The following is a 15,522-nucleotide window of genomic DNA, read 5'->3' as shown; positions in this document are numbered from 1 at the left end:
TACTTTCAGAGTTGGGCTTAGACACCTACCTAGCGAGCTCTCACACTTCCTCCCTCAAATTCCCGAGAAACATATGCACATACAGGCAAACACACACGATGGAATCGATCACTGTAGTACAAATCCATCAACACCAGGACCCAAGTCACAATGCGATAGTCAGAACAAATAACCACAACAGTGAGAAATGGGATCTTTCAAAGTCCGCTTAGATCCTTCCTTAATGCCCCCTCCCCCCTTTCCCACACATTTCCTCTTCATTCATGAACTTTAAAGGATCAGAAAGACAAAAACAGGTTGCACTAAAGGAAGAGAAAGAAAACAGAAGGTTCGCTTTTCGAAGGCCACTGCAAAATCAGCCACGGGACCCTGCTGCGCAGAAGTGCAGCATCAAAGACCGCCAGCCCGGACCCTAGATACCCGAGTTAAGCATCTTGCAAGCGAGAAAAGTAAATAAATGACAGTGGTCATTGTCGTTAAGAATAAAGACAGTAATAACGATTGTCACCGCGGGGTTCCGTACAGCAGGTGCACGTGGAGCGGGCTCCTCCGGCAGCCCCACACCGCCTGCTGAGCGAGGCTCGAGAGCTCCGGGCACCGCCCGGTGGGGCGGGGCCGAGTGCCGGCTCCGCGGGTGGGCGCGCGCCCCGCCCGCCCTGCCCAGCCCCGCCCTCTCCTCCTGCGCTTGCGCGTCTGACGGGGTTGGCGTCCCGTTGCTAGGGCCCCTCTGCTGCGGGCGTCCGGAGGCATCTGGGCGGTGGGTGAGGGCGGCCTGGGTGCTTTCTTTTGGGACAACATCCCGCGGGAAGACTTGCAACCTCACTTGGGCTTCACCTGCCTACATGCCCAGGAAAAGGAGATAAAAGAGAAAAAGCCAGTTGTTTTGAGAAGCAGCTGATTGCCTTACGGGATAGTCCAATATTTCCAAGCGTCTCTTCCAGTAATACAAAAGGAAAAGTACTGGCACCAAGTGGGGCGTACCAGGAAGCGTACTTTGAGTGCTGTGTGCGAAGTCATCTTTGGGGGATAAAAAGGGTGCATTCGTGCAGCTCCAGAACCTTCCCTTCCAGGCTGTCAACGGATGGGGATGAGCCAGGCACTTCCATGTCCTGAGAACCAAGCACACATATTTGGTTCTATCTTCTGGCATCATTTCTAATGCCATTTGTCATTGAGACTGTGAGCCAAGAAAATCTTATTATATTGAACACCATTTTATTTTTAGATTATAGACTTATGGCCCAACTGTAGTGGTTGAAATTTAAAATAAGTCATTATTACTGAAAACTTAGTTGTGAGCAATTAGATACTGTGGTTTTTCAGTGGCCATGGAGAGTTTTCCTCACCCTTTTGATCAAAAACGCTTTCCAAATTTATAAACTGATAACATTTTGGAGATAGAAAAAAATGAGTGTCATTTCTACTCTTCTGGAAAATCCGTACTTACTAATTGAAATAATACTGACAGATTGAACTTTTTGCTAACATGAAATTTTAGAATGATCCTGTTGGTAATAGTATGCGTATTTTGAAATTTTTGTATTTATTACACACCTAAATTTTATCTAGATTCTTTCTAGAAGTTTTAAAAAATTATTTTCTTCCCTCTTTTTCTTTTATAGGAATTCCATTTGGACCCAGTAGAGTATCAGTGCAGAAGGACTCTCACTAGGATGTAATCTGGATTCTACTGAATTATTTTTCAGCAACAATTCAAACAGATTCCAAAACCTTTCCATTCTCAACCAAGAGCTGTGAACAACAGTGCTTATTATTAAAATGCAAAACCACCCTCTACTTCTTCGGAGACCTTTAGCTCCCAAACTCCCTAAGTTGTCCTTATGTCTGAAGAAAGCCCGTCCAGGTATGTTTATTAATCAGATATGTTATTAGCTTTATTTTTCATAGAAGTTTCTCAACCTGCAGAGCTCAGCATCACTAATAGTGAAAGACACGAATGGCCTGCAACTTAGATTTGTTGTAGGATGATAAGATCCAATTCATTTCCACAAGCAGAATTGACTCTACTTATTTGTGGATTCTGTACGAGTGAATTTACCTAGCTGCTAGAATCTATTCGCAACTCCCCAATTAGCACATGGTACTTACTATACTTTGGCTTTTTGGCCCCAAAATAAATAATGAGGAACACTTCAAAGCGGTACATACAGCTTTTCCTCACTCCTTTCGTAACAGTGACAAGGTGTGCAGGAGGGGGGTGTTTATAGTAACTCTCAGGATAATGTAAGGAAAAAGGCTAGGGCTCCCCCTTCTTGTTTTAGCGCTCACATTGTAAACAACTGCTGCGTTCCCGATCTTATTAGTGCCAGGTTTTCCAAATTCTGTACTTTTTGTGGCCGATTTCACTGCCTAAAATAGCCCCCAAGAGTAAGTACTGAAGTGCTGTCTACTGTTCCCAAGCATGAGAAGGCTGCAATGTGTCTTAATGGTGAAAATGTATGCCTCTGTGTTTTCCCAAGAAGCAATGGCTCCGTGTTGGGTAATTCAGTGTGCACAGACGCTCTAGAACAGAACTGAGTTTCTGAGCAGAGTGCGAAGAACTGGAGACATAATAGCAAAACAGACTCTGCCACGCCTCATTACTGGTTACCCTCCGGCGGCATCAAATAATCATATCATTAAATGTAAAGTTATGCTGTGATAAGGGCGATGAAGTCAGATGAACCACTTTGATGATTATAACTTCATATAATACCCTTAACCCTCATGTTGGACATGGTATCTAAAGGACTCCCTACTTATAAACAACGATAAAATTAGCATATATTCTCATCTTTCCCCTTTTCGGTTCCCTCCACTTCCTGACTTTAGTTGATTACATTAATTATTTTAGTGTCAACATTTATACTGTAAAAATACGCCTCATCTATAACTTGATTTACAATGCTAAATTTTTACCTTTTGACCCATGGCTGTGAAAGATGTGTGAATCGGGGAGTTCCCATTGTAACACAGCAGAAATGAACCCGAATAGTATCCATCAGGATTCAGGTTCCATCTCTGGCCTTGTTCAGTGGGTTAAGGATCTGGCATTGCTATGAGCTGTGGGGTTGGTCACAGATGCGGCTCAGATCCTGGTGGCTGTGGCTGTGGTGTAGGCCGGCCGGCAGCTGCAGTTCCAATTGGATCCCCAGCCTGAAAACTTCCCTATGCCACAGGTGTGGCCCTAAAAAGCAAAAATATAAAAAATGCAACATTTTTTAAAAATTAAAAATTGGAGTTCCCGTCGTGGCGCAGTGGTTAACAAATCTGATTAGGACCCATGAGGTTGCGGGTTCGATTCCTGCCCTTGCTCAGTGGGTTAAGGATCTGGCGTTGCCGTGAGCTGTGGTGTAGGTCGCAGACGCGGCTCCAATCCCCGCATTGCTGTGGCTCTGGCATAGGCCGGTGACTACAGCTCCAGTTTGACCCCTAGCCTGGGAACCTCCATATGCCACGGGAAGCGGCCCTTGAAAAAGGCAAAAAGACAAAAAAAAAAAAAAAAAATTAAAAAATTAAAAATAAAGGTGTGTGAATCAATACACCTGTGTTATCTCCAATTTCCTCTCCTTTCTCTACCAAATTTTGTTACATCATTTCTACATTGTCATTTCTACATTTCTATATTGTTCTATATTTCCTCATTTACAGTCTGTTCTGTAATAATAATACCCACAGTTATGGAGATACACTGCTGACTACCAGTTCTTTTTCTATAGTTTTTCCATTCATCTTTTGGTTGAAGTTTATTCTGTAGTAGAGTTTCTCACTACTGTTATTTTACGTTTGATAATTCTTTTATGTGGGGACTCTCCCGCCTTTGGCAATTCGGAGATTTAATGACCTGAAGTTAAATGAGCTTTTTTTTTTTTCCTTCTTTTAGGGCCGCCCTTGTGGCACATGGAAGTTCCCAGGCTAGAGGTTGAATCTGAGCTGAAGCCGCTGGCCTGCAACACAGCCACAGCAATGGTAGATGCAAGCTGCATCTGTGACCTACCCACAGGCTCGTGGCAATGCCAGACCCTTAACCCACTGATCGAGGCCAAGGATCGAACCTGCATCCTCACAGACACTATGTCAGGTTCTTAACCCACAGAGCAATAACAGGAACTCCAGCATAGAATTTATGTCCAATTAATGGTGTAGACAGCAGTAGTTCATAAATGTGAGAAACTCTGGGCAGGGATGAGATCTGAACGAAGACTTGAGGAATTCGTAAAAGTGAAATGTATTTGGCCTTGCTGACATCTGGATTTCAGCTCAGCGATGCCGATTTGGACTCCTGGCCTCTAGAGGTGTGACAGAATAAATTTCTGTTGTTTAAAGCCACCAAGCTTGTGCTAATTCATTATGGCAGGCAGAGGAAACTAACACAAGAGGAATGAAGAATTCTGGATGTGTGTGTGTGTATATGTGTGTGTGTAGAGAGAGAGCAGGTGTACCTCTCTGAGATAAAGGAGAATAGAAACTGCTGATGAACTTGATTTAGACATGCTTAGGGCTTCCTGACCCAGATTTTAGAATTATCATTATACATGGAAAATGAATCAGAGTGAGAAGAGGGATGATGCTAGACCCCTTAAAAACACGAAACAATAAATTAAGGACGTGAAGGAATTGCCAAGACAGCAAAGATAAACCACCAAGGTGGGGGGCGTGGAAGAAAGGAGGGAATGTTTTCATGGGAGCCAAGGGGAGAGTGAGTTTCAAGGAGAATAGAGTGGATTAAAATATCAGATGCGGAGTTCCCGTCGTGGCGCAGTGGTTAACGAATCCGACTAGGAACCATGAGGTTGAGGGTTCGGTCCCTGCCCTTGCTCAGTGGGTCAACGATCCGGCGTTGCCGTGAGCTGTGGTTGCAGACGCGGCTCGGATCCCGCGTTGCTGTGGCTCTGGTGTAGGCCGGTGGCTACAGCTCCAATTCGACCCCTAGCCTGGGAACCTCCATATGCCGCGGGAGCGGCCCAAGAAATAGCAACAACAACAATAACAACAAAAGACAAAAACGACAAAAAAGACAAAAAAAAAAAAAATAAGATGCTAAAAAGAGGTCAACGAAAGATAAATAATGATGCACATCCACTGGATTTAGCAACAAGATGTCAATAATAACTTTGTGATAATAGTTTTGATAGTCAAGGTGGCAAATTCCAGGTCATAATGGTCTGAAAAATAAACAGGAGGAGACTTTCCGGTTCAGCTACAAAATGTAAAGCGATTAGAAGTAATCCCTCCCATTTTCACAAGAAAAAAATGAACAAACTGATAATCAATGAATTTTCTTAGATCCATCAGAGAATGTGGGTCACCAGAGCAAACTGCCATTCTGAAATCTGGAGAAACGGGTAAATACACAGAGTCACAGCTAAGATCTGCTTACTGGGATTAGAAGATGCTTAAGCCAGTAACTGGTAGGAACACCTCAATGCTTAATTTTGACAAATTACTGGAGGTTGAGTGTGGACGAGCTGGAGAATGAAAAACTCCTGAGTTCCCAGTCTTTGGGGAGTCTCTCCACTGCAGTGGGTTTTGCTCCCAGGAACCCTAACAGGTTCTCATGAGGATCAAACAAAAATTTTCTCCTGTTTCCTCCAGGAGGAGGAACAAAGGAATCATTTTGAAACACTCCCAGAGCATCATCCATTTCAAAGCCCTGCCTCCTATGGGAAACGAGATTACCAGAGCCTCATCTGACCCAAGGGAAGGGATTTAGGCACATTCGAAATCTCGGATTTATTCATAAGAATATGGAAAAATTTCTTTCCCCAACAGCTTACCTCTACCTCAACAGGGCTCTAATATAATAACCATGGATTACAACTGAGAGAGCTATAAATATGCAGAATTTCGGAAGGAACTTGTAGGGAAGCCCAAAAGTAACAGAGCAGAAAACCAGACAAACAAGCAAACGAAAAACAAAGGGAACTTAAGTCTCCGATACCTACAGCTACAATTACCTCGGTTCCTATTACCTGTAAACATCACACCCAGCTTTCAGCAACAACAAAACTACAAAGCAGACTAGGAAAGACATAGTCTGAGGAGAAAAAGCAAGCATCGGACTAATACTCAGATATAACATTAATGCTAGAATTATCAGACAGGCAATTGGAAATAACTACGATGGGTATATTAAGAATTGTGATGGTAATAACAGATGTGTAAGCTAAATAGATGGAACCTCTAAGGAAAAATTAAAAGGAAAGGCTGGAAATAAAAAACACTGTAATGAAAATGAAAAATGCCTTTGACAAGCTCATCAGTAGCCACGACACGAACGAGGAAAGAATCGGTGAGCTTGAAGATGGACCAATTGAGACTCCTCCACCTGAAATGCAAAAAATAAAAAGGGTAATAGCTTTTAAAAGAGAAGACCCAAGCCTGAGGTAAAATTACATAAGGTGTGGCAGACACGCAATGGAAACATCAAAGAGTGAAGGGAGCCGAAGAAACATCAGCAGTAATAATGGCCGAGAATTTTCTGAAATTTAATGACCAATCACAAAACCCCCCACAGATCCAGGAAATTCAGGAACCACCTACCAGAATAAAAAAATAAACACACACACACACACAAAACCACTTAGGCATATTACATTAAAATTGCATAAAACTAAAAACAAAGAGAAAATCCTGAAATAAGCCCAGGGCAGAGGGAGGGGAGAAATACCTATCAATAGAGGGGAAAAAAAAGATAAGAATTAAATTGAATTTCTTATCAGAAACCAAGCAAGCAAGAAAAAAGGAGAGTGAAATATTTAAAGTATTGGAAGGAAGACAACAACAACACTAAACTAGAATCTGTATCCAGTGAACCAAGTCAGAAAATCAGGTCTACCTAAAGAGGAGTGTGGGAAAAGAAACAAGTGATCTTACCTGGTCTAATAGATAACTATTTGTTCTAAGGAATCGCAGCAGCTTAGAGGTACTGGGTCACTATAGCATATGGATAAATGGAATGAATGACAGTGATGTTATGAGGAAAGGGGGGAGGAGTTGGGAATTCTCTGTTAAAAGATAGTTGCCAACCCATTAAGCAGTGCAGTGTTTTCAATAAGCACTAAAGAAATAAAGTAGACTTAGATTCGTTGTAAAGGTGTACTGCAAACTCAAGGGCAACCACTTTTGTAAAGATTTTTGTAAGTATACTCGATATGGTAAGAGAGGAATGAAACTGAGGAATCGATGGAGAGAAAACGACTCCTAAACTTCTCAATCAAAACCAGAAAAACGTGGCAAATGTTAAACTAACAATGTCAATAATTCATTAAAATATAAATGGTCTAAGTATACCAACGAAAAGATAGAAACAGTCAGAGCAGATTAAACAAGAGCCAACTATATAGTCTCCAAGAAACATCCTTTAAATATAAAAACACAGGTATATTAGATGTATGGTTTTTTAAAAACAGGAGACAGAGAAAGATACAGCATACTAACACTAAGCAAAAGAAAGCTGGAGCCGCTGTGTTCATTTGGGTTGTTTTCTTATTGTTGAATTTAAGAACGCTTTATTTTGGATGCAAGTCCTTTATCAGATGTATGTTTTGCAAATATTTTATCCCAGTACATGGCTCTTTTTAAAATTCTTTTGACAATGTCTTGCACATAGAAGGTTTTCATTTTAATGAAGTCCTACTTGACCAATTTTTTTTCATGGACTTTTGTTTCAGTGTCATATTTGAAACGTCATTGCCAAACCCAGTGTCACCTAGATTTCGCTCATGTTCTCATGTCTTGTTTGAAGATGAGAGAGAGAGAAAATAAAGTTGAAGGCTCTGGCCATTTTGTTGAATGACTTGGCTGTGATTAGTTCCACATAAGCAGAAAGCAAACATTATTTACCTGAAATACCACTGCCCTTTAAATTCACACTCAAGGCTTTTCTAGTCACTTTCATCTATTAGCCTTGTCTCAGTTTTAGATATTAACCAAGTCCAATCTAGATCCATGCTTTGATCTAGCATGCAAGCAAACCCTGCCCTTTCTCCCAGCCCAGACCAGGTCTGCTAATTTTTAGACAAACCCAGGGAAACAGAGGCAGGATACACTCTTCCCCCTGGTTCTTTGACTCCTCACCCCAAATCCTAGTTTCTGTTATTTTCGAAGGTGGGGCTAGGAGTGGGGAAGAGTTAAAGAGCTAAGTATGAAGGGGAGAATTAGTCATCAGTCTATGTAAGCCCTGAAATGCTGGGGGACAGAGGTCAAGCAGTGTCAAGGATTCTCTTGTCTTATTCTAGCTGCAACACAGCACTGGGTGAACCAATACATTTTTGCTGCTTTGTAGGTACGGGGCCGGGGGGGAGGGATGTGGGCAGAGAGTGGTAAGAGGTTATCTTCTCCTTGCGGTGCACACTCCTGTTCTCTAGAGACAGGTCTCTGAGAGTCCCCCTAATTGGGTTTGAGATGGGCATAAATCCCCCTCCTCCACCCACTGTGGGGCGGCAGGAGATCGGGGAAACAGAGCACGCCTCAGCTCTATTGCAAAGAAATCTCTGAAGGCAGATCAACCTCTAGTCATCGCTTATATACAGACAACAGGTGAGACTTGGCCTTCTCTTGGCCATCTCTTTGCAAATCTAGCCTTAATGAATCTATGACCCTCTCATTAGGATGTTGAGGTCCTCATCATTTATCGTGCTCAACTGAGGCAACAGACAAAAATGTCATTTAACATTCTGGCACACTGGCAAGAGAAAGCATAATATAATGTAGTGAGGTCCCTACGAATGAAGGCACAGAACATTTTCTGGACCTAAGAGAGGAAAGAATCGTAACCAGTATAAATTTGTGTATGTTGTGATTACAATGTTATCATGTTCATAAGGCACCTTGTGGACAAGTTCTCCTCTGGTGCAGCTGGTTAAGGATCCAGCATTGTCACTACAGTGGCTTGGGTTGCTGCTGTGGTGCAGGTTCGATTCCTGGTCCCGGGGCAGGGGTGGGGAACAGCCAAAAAAAAAAAAAAAAACAAGACACCTTGGTCTGACATCTGGCATTGAAAAGAAATGTAAATTTCTGCTCAAAGAAGTTTCAAATGAGGAAGAGATAATGATAAATGCTAAACAGCCAAACTCCACTGAATCATTTTTCCCCTTTTATATGACCAGAGTTTTAGTGGCAACTGCTCAAAAATCATCCTTTATGTCCTACTCTTCTCCATCAATTCTGTTCTTCTAAGAGTAGCTCCCTCCTCTTTCTAAATCGAATCTAATTTAGCCTTTTCAATTCTCCAGTTGTTCACTCAAACTTTATCGCGGTCAGCTAAACAAAAGCCCTGATAGCTGAATTAATATATACAGAAACATTTTTATTTTACTTTATTCTATTTTATTTTGTCTTTTTAGGGCCACACGCTCGGCATATGGAGGTTCCCAAGCTAGGGGTCCAAGTGGAGCTGTAGCCGCCAGCCTACGCCACAACCACAGCAACGCCGGATCCTTAACCCACTGAGCAAGGCCAGGGATCGAACCCGCATCCTCATGGATACTAGTCGGGTTCATTAACCACTGACCCATGACAGGAACTCCCCAGAAACATGATTAGAAGGTGAGAGAAGATGAGTGGATAAAGGAAAGCTATGAATGCTGAGACATGAACAGTTTTACCCCAGGACACCTTGATAAATATAATCTGACTGGGCTTTATTTTTTTCTTTTTCGGATTTAGCTGAGATTGGTCAAACTAAGCTACCACGTGTACGGTTCGCTGAAGATAATATCACTTCAAGGGAAAGAGCTGAAACTAGTTTTCCTGATGTCCTTCCGAGAAATCAATCACAACCCCCAGTCAGTATTCAAAATCTCCTTCTTGATCATCATGTACAAAGAAGAGTGACGACTATTTCGACAACCAAAAAACCTTCTAAGGGGATTGACTGGCACATTCCAGAGACTGCTACTGGGTGCATATTTTTCCCAAGGTGCTGTTCAGCTTCGCATCGAGTTTTCGGAAAAGAAATAAGCAAAATGGAAAGTGGCAGAAAATCAGAAGACATTTTAAAAAACATTCTGATTCTCTCCTCAGAGTTCTCCAAACGCCCAGGTGCCCCTTCTCCAGAGCCTCCTCCCAACATCCAGGAGGTTCATGCCGAGCATCTGCTTTTGCAAAACAGAACCTATTCTTTTAAGCAGCCCCTGCTACGTTTAAGCGCAACAGTGCCGATCCCTGTACCGAGGACACCTGTTAAAGCAGAGACACAGCAGCCGGACCGTCTAGGACACTGTCCTATAGTGACGCTAAGTATCACTCATGTTCCAGGTCCCATGTTCATACCAACACCAACTTTGCCAAGGAAACCTCTGAGACAGTCCGTGATAGGTAAATCCAATCTGAGTGTCATCTGTAATAACCCGGCAGGTACAGCGCAGGGGAGAGAAGGCATTCAAGGAAAAAAAAAAAAAAAAAGTGGTTCCTGGAGTTCCCGTCGTGGCTCAGGGGTTAGCGAATCCGACTAGGAACCATGAGGTTGTGGGTTCGATCCCTGGCCTTGCTCAGTGGGTCAAGGATCCGGTGTTGCCATGAGCTGTGGTGTAGGTCGCAGAAGCAGCTCGGATCCCGCGTTGCTGTGGCTCTGGCGTAGGCCAGCGGCTATGGCTCTGATTCGACCCCTAGCCTGGGAATCTCCATACGCCACGGGAATGGCAAAAAGACCAAAAAAAAAAAAAAAAAAAAAAAAAAAAAAAAAAGAGGTCGTTCCTCCTGGGCTTTGCAGCATGGAATGGTGGGATAGCTTTTTTGCCCGGGCAGTTAATACATGGGGCAGAATGCAATAACGGGACTCCTGACCTTGCAGTCTGCCGGGGCCAGACTGGGAACTCCACCCAGAGAGTGGTGATGGGAGCCAGTGAGAGCCATTCAACGGGTCAGAAAAGCTAAGAGAAAGGAGCAGGGAGGATGAACAGTTACCCCTAGGGTTCATCTAGGGGTCTAGATGAACCCTAGAAGCAGAATGCCAAGGCGGATGGATACCTCCATGGGCACGTTTCCACATTTAATCCCGATTCATTAAAAGATGAACAATTATAATGAAGGCAGAACACCCTCGACATGAATTTTCACAAGGTTCTGAACATTTTCCTATTTTTAATTCTTTTTCCCCAGAAAGTCGTGTAACAGAATATGATCATGTAGAAAGTGCCCCAAAGCAAAGCGTCCAAGGTACACGTAAAGGTAAATGCTAGGTTTACAGAATTCTTTTTAAAAATTGTATGCATGATTGCCCTTCCATAATGGTATTCGTGATTTTGTGTGTTACCTGTGTGTAATTCACACGTATGTCTGCCCTCATGTTCAGTTCCTTAAGCTATTTACTCAGAAACTATTTTTAAAGTGTTGGCTATAAATCCAACTTGGTCCTCAGAAACAGAAAAACTGGAGTATCCTTTTTCACTTTTTTTTTTTTTCTTTTTTTAGAGCCGCACCCGAGCACATGGAAGTGCCCAGGCTAGGGGACAAATGGGAGCTACAGTCCCTGGCCTATGCCACAGCCACAGCAACTCGGGATCCGAGCCATATCTGTGACCTCGTGGCAACGCCAGATCCTTAACCCATTGAGCAAGGCCAGGGATCGAACCTGCATCCTCATGGGTACTAGTTGGATTTGTTTCTGCTGCGCCACAAGGGGAACCCTTAATCTGGAGTATTCTTAATCTGAGTGGGGAAGAGAGACACGCAATCGTGAGAGTAACTGCTTGCCATGTGGCAGGCACCGTTTTAAGTGCTTTGACCTTAGCCACCTAGCAGAAATGAAAAATCATCTTTAAAGAGAGATTACATCCTTCTAGATCTCACATTATTTCTGTAAACAATTTCACAAATACAGTGTGCAGTAAACAATTCACAACAGTCAGGTACACAAAGAAAGACCAAATGAATGAAAATGAGCAGAAACAGTAAGCAAATGTCATTAGGTCACTGAAAAATCTGGATCTGATCATTCCAACACCTGATACTCCTATGGATATATTTCTTCTGCTTACTGTTTCTGCAACTGTGTCTGTTGGACAAACTCTCCCACCAAAAGCAAGTATTAAAGCTGCCCCAAATCTACAAAAGAGCCATTAACGTTACGGCAGAGTGACCCTTGAGAGCATGACCTGAGTGGCTACAATCCTTGAAATAAGCTGAATTAGCTGCACATTTACTGTGGCTTTTGCCCGAGGGCATTTATGATGTTGGGAGTAGGGCACAGGTAGAAGGTGACAGTTTTACTGGATTGAGGAGGTGGCCCTCAGACCTCAGAGCTGACAGTACAGCTGGGTTTGGAGGGGTAATTATCTCCAAGAAAAAAGAACTGAATTAAATGTCTGCATACACACTCCCGTAAGGGTTTTGGCTGACGTCTAAATGGGCACGTGCAGGAACACAGCAGAAAACATCAGCCGAGATACTAAGGAATTGAGTGTGGATTTTGACAGTTGCACAGGAGACAATGACTGGAGTTCAAGGTCTGCCAAAGTGATGGGGCCTTGGTAAACGCACAGGGCTGTCAGTTGAAGACCTGTGCCTTAGGAATAAGAATGATGTTCTAAGAGAAAGGACAAAACTAAGAGAGATTATCGCCTACAAAACTCAAAATCCAACCTTGATAAGTCAAAGTGATAGCTTTTTGCATTGATGAAGAAAGCCTAAAGTTTAGTAGAGACAGGTATTATTATCCAGACCCTTTAAAATGTTCACCCACAGTGTCCAGCAACAAATTTAAAAATCACGAGGCATCCTAAAAATAGGCTAAAAGGTCTGAAAATCAGTAGAAAGAAACAGGCAATAGGAAGAGAACCACTGGTTCAAATACTGGCATTTTCAAAAGACGATTTTAAAGTGACTATGATTACCCTGTTGAAGAAAATAAAAATTTGGAGTATTTTTATCAGAGAGCTGGAATTTCTTTTTTTTTTTTCTTTTAGTCTTTTTGCCTTTTCCTAGGGCCCCACCCACGGCATGTGGAGGTTCCCAGGCTAGGGGTCAAATGACAGGAGCTCCTGGAATTTCTATTTTTAAAAATCAGAGTCAAATAAAATTTTAGAAAAGAAAAAGTAATGTAACAAATTAATGATTCAACAGGTTGTTTAGTGGGAGGTTATACACAGAACACGCCAATCATAAAACTTCCTCTTTTTCCCCGTTTCACTGAGATAAAATTCACATCTAACTGTGTAAATTTAAGGTGTACAACCTCATGATGTGCTACATGAATATGTGGTGAAAGAATCATCACAATAAATTAACATCCCCTCACTTCACAGTTTCTTCTTGTGACAAGAACTTGAACAACAACAACAAAAAAAACCTCAAAAAAAAAAAAAAAAATGGAGTTCCCGTCGTGGCGCAGTGGTTAACGAATCCGACTAGGAACCATGAGGTTGCGGGTTCGGTCCCTGCCCTTGCTCAGTGGGTTAACGATCCGGCGTTGCCGTGAGCTGTGGTGTAGGTTGCAGATGCGGCTCGGATCCCGCGTTGCTGTGGCTCTGGCGTAGGCCGGTGGCTACAGCTCTGATTCGACCCCTAGCCTGGGAACTTCCATATGCCGCGGGAGCGGCTCAAGAAATAGCAACAACAACAACCAAAAAAAAAAACTCAAAAAAAAAAAAAAAAAGAACTTAAAGATGTACTCCAGGAGTTCCCTTCATGGCTCAGCGTTTAATGAACCTGACTAGGATCCATGAGGATGCAGGTTCAATCCCTGGCCTCGATCAGTAGGTTAAGGATCTGGTGTTGCCGTGAGCTGTGGTGTAGGTCACAGATGTGGCTTGGATCCCACAGTGCTGTGGCTGTGGTGTAGGCTGGCAGCTACAGCTCTGATTCAATCCCTAGTTTGGGAACTTCCATATGCTTTGGGTGCTTCCATTGAAAAAAAAAAAAAAAAAAAAAGAATCACTAAGCCTATAGAATATGTTGCATCAAGTAATGCAGCAAAAATGGCTGGGAATGTAAAATGTATTTCAGACTTCCCGTCATGGCTCAGCAGAAGCAAATCTATGAGGACAAAGGTTGGATCCCTGGCCTTGCTCAGTGGGCTAAGGATCTGGCATTGCCATGAGATGTGGTGTAGGTCACTGTGGTATAGACCAGTGGCTACAGCTCTTACTCTACCCCTAGCCTGGGAACCTCCATATGCTGTGGGTGCAGCCCTGAAAAGACTATATATATATATAGTCTTTATCAAAAAAAGGCTGTTTTTGATAAAAAGTCAAATCCACAAGAGTCATGATAACAGAAGTGTAAGGGGCTGCTGCTTGGCTACTCCTGAGTTGTTTGGGTTTTGGTTTTTTTTTTTTTTTTTCCTTTCCTGTGTGAGGTCTTCAAACTGAGGGAAGAGACGAACCATCCAGGGTATCTGAATCATGCATCAAGGTGATATTACGGAAAAAAGCAAGGTTGCTCTTTGGGAAGTGATCTCTGTCTGAGTTATGCTTATATGATGTCCTTTGGTGAAGGAAGAAGTCGCTTATGTGATTCATAGTAAGATAAGATATTTTTACATAAGGTACAAAAAGACTCAGATTGGGAGTTCCCACTGTGGCACAATGGGTTAAGAATCCGATTGCGGCAGCTCAGGTCTCTGCAGAGGCACGGGTTCAATCCCTGGCCAGGCGTGGGTTGTAGCCACAACTTAGATTCTTAGATTCACTCCCTGGGCCAGGAATTTCCATATGCACCCATAACCAGCAGGGTGGGGGGCGGGAGAGGCTCAGGCACTGTGGAATCTATCCAGGTAGAAATCTATGAGCTTATGGTTTTCTTTTTGAAAGACAACTGTGCTATCTAATATTAAAAAAAAAAAAAAAGTTTGGGGGTTCCTATTGTGGCTCAGCAGTAACAAACCTGACCAGTATCCATGAGAATTCGGGTTCGATCCTTGTTCCCACACACAGTGGGTTAAGGATCCAGCATTGGGGTGAGCTGCGGTGTAGGTAACAGACACGTCTCAGATCCTATGTTGCTGTGGTTGTGGCACAGACCAGTAGCTGCAGCTCTGATTTGACCCCTAGCCTGGGAACGTCCATGTGCCACAGGTGCGGTCCTTGAAAGCAAAAAAAAAAAAAAGTTTGGCAAAGAGAACCAAGTGAGATTTGGTGGGTGAAGGCCATGGGGTATCTCTTCCATTGGATATGTGCAGGTAAACTATTTGTGATGACTTACTGTTACCATAACAAAAATAGCTTTTAACTTTCACTCTAAGTGACGACATATTTAAGTTTTATGTTTCTTTTGTTCATTTAGGGAGTCTTCAATCTAGAAAACCACCAGAATCACCAATTGAAAACGTCATACATGGTGAAGGTTTTAAGACTATTGTGGCAACTCAATATGAAACAATAATGGCCATGACCGACCTGGCGATAATAAACTGTCAAATACATGGACACAACGCACTGAATCTTAAGGTATGCTAGATCTTTTTATTGGCAATTTCCTGTCGAATCATTAGTTATTCTTACTTTAGGTTTCCTACCTTAAGTTACTCTCCCTGGTATCAAAGAAGCAACAGAAAGTGGGTGGGGTGGGGAAGATGATGGA

At 42.8% G+C, this 15,522-nt stretch overlaps 1 protein-coding gene across 15 annotated transcripts in view; it reads left to right on the top strand.

Moving 5' to 3' along the window:
- The first annotated feature begins 606 nt into the window (after nucleotides 1-606).
- LRRC63 (leucine rich repeat containing 63) overlaps nucleotides 607-15,522 on the top strand; it is a 46,961-nt gene continuing 32,045 nt past the window's right edge. For 3 of the 15 annotated variants that reach the window (XR_014819470.1, XR_014819471.1, XM_084981791.1), the window contains exons 1-5: nucleotides 628-1,517; nucleotides 1,623-1,864; nucleotides 9,670-10,320; nucleotides 11,104-11,172; nucleotides 15,226-15,389. Coding sequence is in view for 5 of the 15 variants with exons in the window: in XM_084981791.1 (XP_084837917.1) it covers nucleotides 1,780-1,864; nucleotides 9,670-10,320; nucleotides 11,104-11,172; nucleotides 15,226-15,389 (969 nt within the window). In the remaining 10 variants the exon portion in view is untranslated. Of the gene's footprint in view, nucleotides 1,518-1,622; nucleotides 1,865-9,669; nucleotides 10,321-11,103; nucleotides 11,173-15,225; nucleotides 15,390-15,522 lie in introns of all 15 variants that reach the window. The other 12 variants (XR_014819473.1, XR_014819479.1, XR_014819477.1 and 9 more) reach the window with 10 other exon arrangements.

This window comes from Sus scrofa, chromosome 11, assembly GCF_054392235.1.
Source record: "Sus scrofa isolate SSC_HxYL_T2T_F1_AM1 chromosome 11, Sscrofa_HxYL_maternal_Yorkshire_Landrace_v2.0, whole genome shotgun sequence".
In the NCBI taxonomy this organism is placed as follows: Eukaryota; Metazoa; Chordata; class Mammalia; order Artiodactyla; family Suidae; genus Sus; species Sus scrofa.
The sequence above is the reverse complement of the archived record's forward strand: the minus strand, read 5'-3'. Positions and strand labels throughout refer to the sequence as shown.